The 13,985-nt window shown below is 37.1% G+C and overlaps 2 protein-coding genes across 2 annotated transcripts; both read left to right on the plus strand.

Moving 5' to 3' along the window:
• Positions 1 to 100: 100 nt before the first annotated feature.
• Positions 101 to 6,517, plus strand: hoxd10a (homeobox D10a). Its single transcript, XM_021597213.2, has 2 exons — positions 101 to 5,026; positions 5,757 to 6,517. Exons 1-2 carry the CDS (start codon positions 4,291 to 4,293, stop codon positions 6,029 to 6,031), a joined length of 1,011 nt encoding a protein of 336 aa, XP_021452888.1. The 5' UTR covers positions 101 to 4,290; the 3' UTR covers positions 6,032 to 6,517.
• A 2,607-nt stretch (positions 6,518 to 9,124) lies between these two features.
• Positions 9,125 to 12,138, plus strand: hoxd9a (homeobox D9a). The gene is made up of 2 exons (XM_021597214.2): positions 9,125 to 9,773; positions 10,077 to 12,138. The coding sequence occupies exons 1-2, from the start codon at positions 9,227 to 9,229 to the stop codon at positions 10,319 to 10,321; spliced, it is 792 nt and encodes a 263-aa protein (XP_021452889.2). The 5' UTR covers positions 9,125 to 9,226; the 3' UTR covers positions 10,322 to 12,138.
• The last annotated feature ends 1,847 nt before the right edge of the window (positions 12,139 to 13,985 follow it).

Raw genomic sequence — 13,985 nt, forward strand, 5'->3', positions numbered from 1 at the left:
AATTAATTATAATCTCTAGGCTATGCATATCTTTTTTATTTATTTAAGTTTACATGGTAGCGTTTGGTGGATTCTAAAATATTGCAGTAAGCAACGCGTACTTTGAGTAGATTAATCAGTCAAGTAGACTACAAACAGTAATTTATAATAGTAGAATTATGTATGCATTTAGTAGAAGCATGTGATGTATATTGTGGTTATGTGATATCAAAATAAAGTACACATGGCAAATGTAGTTATGCGTTACCTCATGTAATTGCAATCACAACGAACTAATTTCGTATAACTTTGGTCAGGATCCACATTTGGCATAGAAAAAAAGTTATGCATAATTTCATACAATTCAACAAGGTTTTTCATACTCTACTATAGGGATGCTCTTGTCAAAGCAATCTGATAAATTTGTAAATTACCAATTGCACTGGCACTAGTAGTTATATCAGTAGGCCACAGGACTATACAGTGAATTTCCTGTTATTATAGCCAAGCAGTAGCGCCTCTTACTTGCTTCAACTTCAAAGTTTAGACTATACCTTTTATTCCCTTTATTTTGTCCTTACACTTAGGCGGTTTTCTAAACCTTGAACCGTCTAGACAGTATACTAAAAACTAGCTGTAAATGTCTAAATTGGGGGCTATTGGACCCTCTGGCCACTCCAAATGCGGCCCTACCACAAAATAGTCTAGAAGAATGCAGTAGGCTACTGTTTACTTGTCAGGCTATTGCATTTAAAGGAACGCAAAATGTTCACGATCAAAACGATCTATTACTTTATATAAGCATTTATAGTATATATTTTTCATATTTAACTTCAATTGGCAAGACCATAAAAGCGAAGAAAACCCATACGTACAAGGCCTATGATTTGATTTGGCAGCTTTAAAAAAGTGGTGTATTTATTATAATTGTTTTAATTATTTGTATCAAATAGCCTATTGTTAATTGAATTAATAAATGTTCTTCCCTGCCTTTGAATTTCCCGTATAACTTCAATGTCGTCACCTATCACTTATTTATTAATAATTAGGCTATTGGCGCCTTTTGGCTGATGTCTTGAAAAACGACGCCTCCTGAATGATATCTGCATTGCAGTAGGATTCCAATATGGCTGCGAAGCAGTGAGTTTTCCTGTATGAAAAGTAAGCAGATACAGCGATACAGTTTCTGGTTTGAAGTTGACAACTATCTTCTACATACTAACCAATTAAGATGTTGCATTACATTTAGCCTAATGCAATATTCATGAAATCATCCGCAATCTTCTGATGTGGTAGCATTACACACGACTTCTACATTCTTACAAGAGTATAATATAGTTTAGCTTAAGTAACAACACTGAAACCAAAAATATGTGTCATAATCAAGGGTTTAATTCGAATCCACGGATAGGTCCCTCGTGTGTTAGAATTTAACAAAGTAAGGCAGTGCACTGTAGTGTACTAAAAGTGAACCGGTCGACCAGTGTGTCATCCTAAATAAGCCTAAATATTTCTGTGACCAGTGATTTTTTTCACTTTTAGCATCGCGCAATGATTTTCTTTCCGCTGAAAAATGTAGGCCCAGGTGGTCTAATAGGCATGTTGGACATGTTAGTGTATCTGATCATTCGAATTGTGCTCCTAGCTGTAGGAAATAAGTCGCAAACACACACATATCAGTCAGTCTTTTGATTTAACATTTTTATTGGGTTTTTGGTTCAAGAAAGCCTAGTTGGGGAAGAAACATTTGTGCAGACAAATGTGCAGACTGCTCGTTCCTATTCTAACCACACGAGGGCAGACGTGTTGCAAGTTTCGGTCTGAGTTTGTTCATGAAAACACACATAGGTTGAATTACAGCTGTGGTCTGGAATATTATTGAAAGGCTTGTAAATGTTCTTGTTTGTGGTTTGGTGATATAATGTAGCATACGTTCAGTGATCTGGCTGTCTTTTTTGACTTGACTTCCTTCTGGTAAACGTAGCTTAATTCAAATTAAAATTAAAACACAAGCAGACTGTGTTTCGTTCATGCATTCCATGCATTGCAATCAAAGGGGCACCATCACTGTTCCTAACGCCACCATTTTAAAGTGGATTAAACAGTAGCCTTAACTATGTGGATTTGTATATCATAGGCCTATAGGAGACACCAAGTCCAACTTGACCCTGGCATATATTGGACATGACTTGAAATAATGCTGGGTTAAACTTAGTTTCCATTCCAAGGAAACCCTAAAGTACTTAAATACTTGTTACATGATGGAATAAGGCACATGACCTCTCTGGATTCCTCAATCAACCCTGGTTAGACTGAAATTGTCGTGTGCATTATCGATGCATTAAACTAGGTATTTTGATTTGGACGGCCGCTAAGCCTTATCTAGTAAATATGATGTCTAATCATTTCAACCGATGTTACCTGATAGGGCAAAAGGATGATTTAAAATGGGATGTGTAAACCTAAAATGTTGAATAGACCAATGGGTTTGTATTTTACGGAATTATTTGCTTAATTATTAAATGCCCTGTAATCACGGTCAGAACACCTGGATGGTTTTGATGTTGTATTCCTGAAGTTAAAAACCACACATGGCACACTGGTGAATTCGTAACGTATCCTAAAACGTGAGTTGTTCATTTTCTATGTTTAATAGAAGCATATTGTATGTCTGCATTTTTTTTTGCGTAATTTACCATTTGGCATGTATATCCGTATAGGACATGTATAACTTAAAACATATTTTGGAGAGCAAATTCTATTTGAGGCTATTGTTCATTTAGACATATATTGGAGCAGCCTACACCTATATATCGCACTTGTAATTAATTCCTTATATTGTCATCTTTCGCACTCTTCTTTCGATCGAGCTTATATGTTAGATTTCTCAAAAGGGCATTTGAAGCATCTTCATATTAGGGTTGACCTGAAGCATTGTTTTTGGCCTACAACCTTGAAGGTTAAGCTTCAGACGTAGGGCTAGGCTGTTGTTGGACGTCCTTGGATGTGCGCTCTCATTGTTGAAATCATGTTTAAAAAACAATGCTCCCCTTACGCGTGCATGCATGTATTTGGGTTAATTTACAGGTATGGAGGCTATCATAGGTTCATTTACAAAAATCGATGCTTAAATTTCAGGAAACATCAAGAAACAAATGTACATAGGCCACAAATAAATATATAGCCTATTAGATATAATCTATATGCTGATATTTTCCTCGCATATTTATTTTGTTTAGTAATCTACGTGCACAAACTTGGCTCATTGAGGTAGGCCTATTCAGAGTGTCATTAATGGCGTCCTCTAAATACAATTAGTATTCGTATTCTGCAAATAATCTGTTTCTGTATACTTGTTGATTGGTGAATGTATTGCTATTTCTCTGGGTAAAAAAAATCCACATCGTCTACCTATTTGAAAACGTGGACCTGCTAAACCGATGTGAGATGCTGAATTGAGAAAAGGTGTGTGTTTAGCGCTGTCGTGGATTGTTATTAAAATGCATTACTTTCCTATTCCGTCATATAGGTCACAAAGAAACTAAGTGCGCCATACCCAGAGCAGGCATTCAAAGGCTATTACAATTGTTCTGAAAAAATTAGAACCGGGTAATCGATATCACCTTTGTGTAGGCTTTCCTTGCATTTTCACTTTGAGAGAATAACATCCTACTTAAACCAGACGCTGTTTAATTAAGAATTCAACGACAACAAAAAAATATAGGCCTATTATAGTCATATTTGTTTTTAATTTTGGTTGTAATTGTTTAATTACCTCCTGTAAATGGATTTTTCTATCCAGTTAGGATTAGATTTCGATCACTACACCGTCATTATTTTTAGTTAATGTCAAAGGATTGGCTTTAGTAGTTCTACAGCCGATAAAAGTGAGTAGAGTACCTATTAGTCGTGAACTTAAATGGTGTTAAAGGTGTTCAAAGTTGTCAAGGTATGGCCATTGGAGCTTGATGCAACTGTACATTATTTTCAGGTTAAGACCATGCACATCAGCTTTGATTTTGTTTCATGCCAAGCAAAGAGAACAGGCTAAATGTTCAAGATGTCCTTTGTCAGTCTTGGAATCAATTTCAAGTCCGTGTTCTAGGTGTCGCTGTTGACCACGTCTGCCTCCCAGCCATGAGTCAATTCGTCCATGTGATGGGAAAAGAGGCTGCGTCTCAAGGCCATTTTCAAATTTCATTGGTGAGCTTGTCATGTGGTAGAGAGGCATCCTGAGCAACACGGAGATTGTTGTGCTAGATATGTCAGCCTACAAAGGACATCTCTCTCCTTTTTAAACCTTCTCCAAAAATGTCCTTTCCCAACAGCTCTCCTGCTGCAAATACGTTTTTAGTTGATTCGTTGATTGGCGCTTGCAGAACAGACAGCTTTTACTCCAGCAGCAACATGTACATGCCGTCCGGTGCAGAAATGGGAACTTATGGAATGCAAACCTGTGGACTCCTGCCGTCTCTCGGTAAACGAGGGGACGTCAACCACCAAAATATGGGCATGAATGTCCACTCTTACATACCTCAAATTGATAACTGGACAGATCCGAATAGATCTTGCAGAATAGAGCAACCATCCAACCAGATGCCCAATTGCACATTTTCACAAAACATTAAGGAGGAGAGTAATTACTGCATGTATTCAGACAAGATAGCAAAGGTCAACTCGTCCGATGTCCCTGTATATTCTAATATAATCCCCGAATCGTGTTCAGTTGATGGCCCCGAGATCCCTGTTCCGGGCTATTTCAGACTGAGCCAAACTTACGCGAGTGGGAAACACCAAGACTATGGCCACGAGATGACGAGTCCAAACACCACATTGATGCAGCTCAACAGAATTACTCCCAAACCGCAGTTGTCATCCTTTGTCGAAGTGGAAAAGAAAACAGATGATATACCGCATAACCGGGAGATCAGCAGGACACCCATCCCCGCGGAAAGCCCGGACCCAAAGTCGAGCGCGCAGGAGGAGAAGAATTGCTCCACTGAAGCTTCAGTCTCCAGCCCAGAGTTGCCAAAGAAGGAAGCGAAAGGTAGGTACAATACAAGGATGAATCGTGTCATGGTGTAATATGAACGCTCCAGCATCATAAAACCCAATATAAAACACAAACAGCCCTAAAGTCGTAATGTTTAATGAGAGCCTTACTCAGGTTGCAGTAAAATGCTACCGGAAACTGTTCGACCCGCACATATTTACATTGGGGTCTATTCTCTTCTATATTTTTCTAGATTTATAATGTATGTGTTACTTTGTTGATTGTAGAAAAACAGAATATTCCATTTTATATTTGGGTAAATATTATTTGGGAAAATGTGATTTATTTATTGAAGTGTAATCCATATTATTAACATCTAGTAGACATAAGGCTTGTAGTCTGTTTTGTATCTTCATCCTCAGTGTTGTGATTATCAATTTCCTCCGAAATTATAATACAGAAATACTCCAGCAGGCTCTAACAAACGTGTATTGTAGTGGATTTCATCAGTATGCCTAATATGCATGTCAAATATTACTTTGGTCTAAAAACTCGTGTAATTTAGAGCAGGTGTTGTTAGTTAGAGTTTACAGCCTGTAATATTTCAACATGGTAGTAGCAGGTTACGACTACTAACCAATAATACCCATACAAGCTAAAACCAAATCAATATAATTGAAGCGTTCTATCATTCTGATCAGAGCTGTGTGACTAGTGAAAACATATTTGTGATAGTTCCCTATTTTGCCATGTTCAAACATGTGTTGGTTTGATTTCATTTCAGATAACAAAACTGACCCTCCAACGAGCAATTGGTTGACTGCAAAAAGCGGCAGGAAGAAAAGATGCCCCTACACAAAGCACCAGACGCTGGAATTGGAAAAGGAGTTTTTATTCAACATGTACCTGACTCGAGAGCGCCGTCTAGAGATCAGTAAAGGCGTCAACCTCACCGACAGGCAAGTCAAGATCTGGTTTCAAAACCGCAGGATGAAGCTCAAGAAAATGAGCAGGGAAAACCGAATTCGGGAACTTACCTCAAATCTCACCTTTTCGTGAGCATGCTTACAAATGCCTGTTTAATTGTCCCTTTCCTCTCTCTTCAAAGTAGTGCTGTGGCAGCATTGGACTTGTTTTTTTGTGTGTTTTTTTTCACTGAAACTGTGACTGTATTTGCTATTTTTGTCTCATTTACATTGTGACGCATTGTGTATTTTGAATGTTTCATCACAGGGTACATACAGGAGGCTAGGTCTTAAATTATTAAAATATAGTAGGTATTCATTATTGGACTGTTTGGTTTGGTTGAGTCTAAGGAAGTCACAGTGACTTGTTTGTAAGATATTTTTTTTCGGACATGAAAGCACATTAATAGTGGTTGAATAGTTAAACATTCGTTTAAGAGTTAAGCGCAAACCGTCAGCTGAATCGTAAGTAATCTTATAAACGTTTCTGTATTATAAATGTGGTGAGCAATGTAAATGAGTGTACATCTTATGCATGTTTGTGGCATGTATCCTGCAATAAATTGATTGTCAAATGTAATTTCTTATTTCAGTGTTTTGTTTTGCAGTAAGCCAAGGATTTTTCATCTGGCAGGTGTGTAAGAAATACATTAAAGTAAAGTAGAGCACTATTTCTGGAATTGGTACACTATAGGCCCTAACGTTCTTTCAGTTCCGTTAAAATTCATAGGGACTGGTCCGTAGCTTCAAATTGTTATCGTGCTAGAATCAAAGTAAATGAAAAGTAAGAGAAAAACAAGTCTAATAACGATATAAGTATTTTATCTTTAGGCCTGTGTGCAGGGTCCCAATATGAAGCATCTCAATTTTAGCGTTAAGCTACACTCAACATAATTTCGGCCCGGCTATTTTCAAATGATCTTATAGGCCTTAAGTTATTATCTATTGAATTATTTTTTCATTATTATATATATCATTAATTAGTTATTAGGACTATTTTCAATTAGCTTTCAGCAACTTGACTGTAATGAAAAAGAAAGTTAGCCTGTAAAGTTAAGTAATTTTAGCTGTTGATTGTGAATAAGGTCTCTAATTGGCTGGCGTTCGTGGACTGCAAAACCTATTCAAATACACAAAATACACATTTATACTTACTTCTATTCAAATACACAAAAATAAGACTAATATCCAATAATGCCCTATATAACTATGTAGCTAACATGTTACGATATTTACACGGATCTGGGAAGGTTCCTAATCAACCTACAAAACAGCCATTGGCGTCTGGATATGTGCTACTATAAATGCGCTACACTCTTAGAAAAACGGTTCATTAGGGTTTCCATATAGAACAATTTATTCTAAGTGTGTAGAGGGATAGGCCTATAACAATAGCCTATTTAAATTGCTTTATTGATCAAAACGGTTGTTTCCATACCACCTAAATATAAGGCTCTGATTATATATATATGTGTGTGTGTGTATATATATATATATATGTACATATATATATATATATATATATATACATATATATATATATGTATCTATCTATCTATATATATATATATATATATACATATATATATATATGTATCTATCTATCTATATATATATATATATATATATATATATATATATATATATATATATATATATATATAGTGTACAATAATGTTTACTTCTGATTAAAAACAATAATAATTGAAATAAAATATTGGCGCAACATTCTGTCATGATTCAAAATGTTGCTTATGTTGATGCAGTTAAACGTCATGAGATGGTTTGTTTTGTTTTGTAGGCTTATAATAGCATATAGTTTGCCCACTAGTAGACTTGTCTTCAGCCACTGTGTACAGTCCAACCCAAGTTTATAGCTCTTTATCTGTGCAGACTATTTGAACTCGGTACTCCTATTTTCCGCTTTCCTTTGCCTCACTTTTACTCACACATCACCCCCTCATGTCCAGATGAATGAATGCTGAAACGCACACACACACGCACACACCACCACCACCAACAACAACAACGATTGTATGGTTTTATTTAACATTGGCCCCCTTGGCCGCATCATTCGTTTGGTAACACTTTACTTAAAGCATCCAGGTATAGGCTAATGCTCTATAACGTGTTATAAGCATATGTGAGCCCTTATACGGTCTTATAACAATACCTATAATATGCTCTCTCGAGTAAACGCTGACGAAGCGGGTCCCTATAGCGTGCATGGACCTAATGACGTTCAAGCACAAATTCATTGGCAGCTCACCGCGGTGTGGTTCTGTTCCTTCTTTCTCGTTGTTTTTGCTCCATCCTGACCATGGATTTTAAATAAATCGGTTTATGGATGTCATTTACGTTTCTAGGCCTATTCATTGTATATGTGTCTTGATGAGAGTTTGCAAAAGTAGGCTAGTTCCAATGCTATTGGGGTGAGTCGACTAATAGCCTAATCAAGAAGTTATGTGTTCTCAAAAGTAAGAAAACCTAAAAGGCCCTCTTAAATCTAGATTTTTAGACATTACTCTGCACAGATCCACTTTGTTGCGCCAAGAGTCCGTTTTATTAAGGGCACATTAATGTATAATCAAACGCACCTCATAAAGATTTTATTGATCATAAAAACATTAGGCCTATGGCTCTCCTTTAGATACATACAATTTGTATACAAATAATACTTCCTGATTCAAACTTACAAGACCAACCAAACTAGTGAAAGTGACTCCTCGTTTAATAAAAACTAACAATTCCAAAACAGAGTCTGTGCGGAAATGGTGTCTCGTTATTTTACAGCATGTTATTACATTTATTTTACGAGGACTTACAACTCAGAAGTCTATAAAATGTTTTACAAGCATTGAGTGTATGACATACCTTATGACGATATCTTGTAAGAGTTTACATGCATAATATGCAATGGCATCAATGTTGAGTGGTGGTTGTGAAATAAATGTGTGTATTAATCTGTTGACGTAAAAAAAAAAATAGTCCGGCACCGCCCTCAACCGTAAGTATGCACATTCAAAAGGCCCAGAAACACAGAATTTCTTAAGGTTTTACATTTTTCTCTTCAAACATTTGGTTTTATTGGCACTCTTGAATAAATAGGCAAATTAAAGATAGGCCTACCGTTACCAGCGGACTGATTTACTCACTGTATTGGTAAATATGATCACGTGATTCATGTAACCAATCCCTGAAGATTAAGCCAGCAAAAATACTATGATTGTTCAGAGGGAAGGTTTCCGTAACAGTGTAACCTTTTATATGACTACGAAGGGATCCAAAAATGTCGACCAGTAGCACTCTAAGTAACTATTATGTGGACTCTATAATGGGGCATGAAGTGGAGGATGTGTACGGGGCGCGTTTTATCCAGGGTCCGCACACTACGACCTCAAGGCCATCAGGTGTTGGGGACAATGCAGATTTTTCCTCCTGCAGTTTTGCACCCAAGTCAGCCGTTTTCCCAGCGTCTTGGTCCTCTGTTCACACGCAGTCCACTGCCGCAGTGTCAGGGATTTACCATCCTTACGTCCACCAGTCCCATCTCTCCGCAGCAGACAGCAGATATGTTCGGTCCTGGATAGACCCAATTTCTAACGTTTCTTTCTCCGGCTTTCACTCTAACAGTCGGCATTATGGAACCAAGCCCGAAAGTTTACCACCGAAAAGGACTGAGAGTGCCACTTTTGAGACAGAGACTCCGGTGGTCGACCCTGGCCCTGATTACGCATGTGGAGTATCCGAATGCCCAGAAAAAGAGAGCGTTGGCAGTGATATGTCGAGTCACAGCGAGCCTAAAGAAGAGAAACAACAACAACAACTTGACCCAAGTAAGTAAACGGAATTGCCCCCTGATTTACAACCGTAAGAACTGTAGGAGCTGGGTGTGTAAAACTGGAGGTTTTACTAACCTATAAAAGTGTCTAGCTCATAACCACGGGCCGAAAAAAAACGACCCACTGCTGTAAAGTGGGTATTTAACACAAAAGTGTGATAATAATTATATCCACAAATTCAGTCTTTTGTACAAATATACAGTATTTAATTACATTCAGATGCTTGTATTTGCTATTTTATTTCGTTTTCCTGCTTATTCTCATGTGAGTTTCAACTTTGTCCCCTCTCTTCTCCAGACAACCCTGCAGCAAACTGGATTCATGCACGTTCAACAAGGAAGAAGCGATGTCCATACACGAAATATCAGACACTAGAACTGGAAAAAGAATTCCTCTTCAACATGTATTTGACACGAGATCGACGATACGAAGTTGCTCGAATTCTCAATTTAACTGAAAGGCAGGTCAAAATCTGGTTCCAGAACAGAAGAATGAAAATGAAAAAGATGAACAGAGAGAGAGGCAGTAAGGATCACTTATAACTAGACTGGGTGTAGTCCCTCGCCTTTTGATGTATCATATTGTTGTGATTACTTAGAATAAAAGGTTGGTTGGAGCTTAAGCTATGCATTTTTGTGTTGATGTATCAAATGGAAAGGTTGACTCAACATGCCCGGAAATACGCTCTTTCTTTTTTGTTTTAATCAAAGTAAATGTTGAGTCTTAAACGAATTACTCTATTGATTAACCCGAGCTCGAGTATTTATGCCCAAAATGAGACCAGGGAATAATATGCTTGCGTATATAGTTTTCTTAGTCGTGTAGCCTTTTAGAAAAAAAATCGAATGTTTTAAGAAGATGCATTTATGCTTATATTTCGGCGAAAGAATCCTCACGCAAATTGGAAATGATTTAACAAAGTAGAGGCCAACTGAGTATGTTTGTCCTACTCTAGGGCAAGAATTTAAAACGAAAGGGTCATGTTTTTGAGTATTTATGATATTGTCATCGTGTTTTTTCTGAGGTTGCTAGTTTTGAAAAAAGACAAGAAAGCTATTGGGCGTAGCCTTAATCATACATAGGCTAATATTCCTGCATTTTTACAATCCAATTCCGGCTGTATTTAACCGTTAAGTTGTTCTTAAATCACCTTTTCTGCTCAGTGGTTTTGCAGTGGTTGTCCCTATATAGACATGCTTGTTATTAGCCTAGCTACATTGTATTTGAATATATATATATAATATATATGTATATATTTCAATTTGAGATGCATTGCTGTATATAGTTATTCATGACGCTCTGAACACCAATTCAACAACGTGTATTAGCCGACTCTTAATATAAAGCTATGGGCTAGTGTAGGCCCCATCGCATCAATGCAGTACTTCGTAAGAATTGAGAGGGAGGACTAATAACGCCTTATTGCAAACATAATTAGATGGGTTGATGAGGGGCAACGTAGGGTTAATGATAACGTTTCTTTCACTTAAATACATTCATTTTGGTTAATCTGTATGAGCCTGGAGATTCAATGATTGGACATTTCGTTGTCTTTAAAAAACAATGTTTAAGGTCAGCAGAATGAAACATCTAAAAGGTGCCACTTGGTGTAGTGAACTACCATTTCAGGATTGTTTTCCTAGTATGAATTTGGCTTACAAGGTGGTTGGACTTCACTTGAAAAGTAGGAGAATGAACATGGTTTAAAAATACTAGTAATAAAGAATTTATGATTGGGAGAGGTGTTGCACGGATTTCCAATTTATTGTCCAACCTGTACGTATAATTGCTTTAAAGCAGGAAGAAACGTGGTCCAATAAACCCATATAGATGGCTAGACGTCTGGTCTAAATGAGTTTATGAGCCAGGGCAATAATTGCACTCTCCTTTGAAACACTCTTACTTGGGGTGTTTGAGTCTGTTGCTGACTAACAGAAATGCAGGCATTTTTTTTTCTACAGGGTGTCTGGTCGATAAATTGTCTGTCTTCGTGACTGAGAGGAAATCAGACCCCCTAATGGATAGAAAGTCACGTTTATTCATCAACTGCATTTCCTATTGAGAGGGCAAAACTTCACTTTGACTGCTGCATAGAAGGCCGTTTACAGCGGTGGATCTATTGGCACTGCAAGGGTGGATTTAGACCCTGTTTCTGAAATTCCATGAAATGTCACATGTAATTACTGTTCTGTGTGTAAAAAAAAAAAAGCCCTGCGTTTTATGTGAAAAAAACGTACATTGTTTATCAGGGGGTGTTGAAACATCTGAGAATACAGTTGGATTTTGATGCATAATTTGTAATCGCTCTGGTTACTTTGATGAAAATAAATGATGATGATTGACACATTAATTCCCCCTATTCTCCAAGTATTGCTAAAGTGGTCTACTAGATAGTATTATTGGTTAATGAAGAGAGACAACTTATTCTATACTGGGGTGCATTTTGTTGGTAATCATTAGCGCTAGAGGGCGACGTTGTTCTACACAAGACTACATCTCAATGGCGGTCGATGGGTTGATCGAGGTATAGGCCCTAAATGTTTGTTTCAAATATAATATTCAATTAATTAATTAAAAATATATATTTTCTAAAGATTGGAGGCTTTGTTAGATCGCTTTTATCGGTAGATAGAATATAGGCCTATAGGCCTACATCAAATAACATATTGAGTGTTATAGTGCAATTATAGATTTGGCGAAAATTCTCATTTAGTATTGTGTCGCTGACTAGATTTGTATTTTAACCCTTAAATATAATGAACGTAATTAGCCTATAACCATACCTACATTAATAACAGAAAACAGTGAAAATATGATTTTACATTAGAGCAATCGGTATAATAGTTTGTAATTAATGATTTAAGTTACTATGATAATTAATAGGATTATTATTAATTACGATTATTTATTTGTTTATTTGTATTAGTTGATTTATTGGTTCACCTAGGCCTATCAGAAATGTCCTTGAAATGTTAGCGAAGACCAATGAAAAGGAAAGGATAGGCCTACATATACGAAAATATTAGAACTGTTTTCTTTCATGGGACAAACACTGAACTCTGAATTCACTCCACTTGTATTTTTTTTCAGCCTCATCCAGTGACGTTAACTACTGTACATATAATTCTAGGATGTTTTTGCTCCTACGGTATGTGGATGTATCTTAACATATCTGTTGACCTTGCCTCTTTCTAGGTTTCTTTTCTGCGCTATTTTGGGGACAAAGTTATCTATGAGTCTCATTAAAAACAAACATATACATAATATATACCGCAGGACAAGTCGACCTATAGCAAAACATTCTCCCGTCCCTGGTTCCTTTCATGCGTTGGGATCAGAAGAAATGGCAAATGTGTCTTTAGGTGTGCTTGATCAATGTTCAGCAGTCGACAGTTACTGACTTCTGGAATTTAAAAAACTAAGCCAACCATAAGACTGTTGGACAACAAAACTAGCCTACTCCAGTCACCATTGATTGAATCGTTGGAATTGTCCTTAAATTTAGGCATAAATTTGTTGTTATTTCGAGCCTTTTTATTGCAGTTGGGCCTACAAACAGAAAATTATATTTCTTGCAGCTTACAATTCAGCCTTTCCACAAGCTTGTCTGTTGGGTCTGTAGCAGGCTCTGCATCAAGTTCAATAATTTTATAATCATGCAAAGCAGCGCGCAAGTTATCAACCGAATCCTTGTGGAATTACGTGTCATAGCGACTGCTCTAAATTTCACAAATACGATAATTTACAGAGACAGCAGGCCTTTACGACACCACAAGAGACCGAGCTGCTACAATACCTTGACTATAAATCGTCCGGTGGTAATACTGGCGAACTACCAGAGCGCCTAAATGAAAGCCCGTCTTTTCCACAGACGCTCCTCTGGATGAGACCTCAAGGTTGGTTGATTCTCGTAAAATGTCCTTTCAAATCACGTACAGGCCCAATTCCTAGGCTTACTATTTTCAAAAATATCCTTCTCTTGCCGTAAAATTGCACAATTCTTTGAAAATAATGATAATATGCTGGAATGGAACATTGCATAATGCAGTCTTCTAACCCCTAGTGAGGAGAAGAAACAGACAGTCAGTAGACCATAAAACTGAAGCAGAAGAAAGAATTTTGCCTCCAACCCCATGTGACCAGGGAGATAAGGTTCGATGTGTTGACCCCACAATAAGAAAATGAGTTTACCATTTAAAAAATGCT

This window comes from Oncorhynchus mykiss, chromosome 3 (assembly GCF_013265735.2).
Source record: "Oncorhynchus mykiss isolate Arlee chromosome 3, USDA_OmykA_1.1, whole genome shotgun sequence".
Lineage (NCBI taxonomy): Eukaryota > Metazoa > Chordata > Actinopteri > Salmoniformes > Salmonidae > Oncorhynchus > Oncorhynchus mykiss.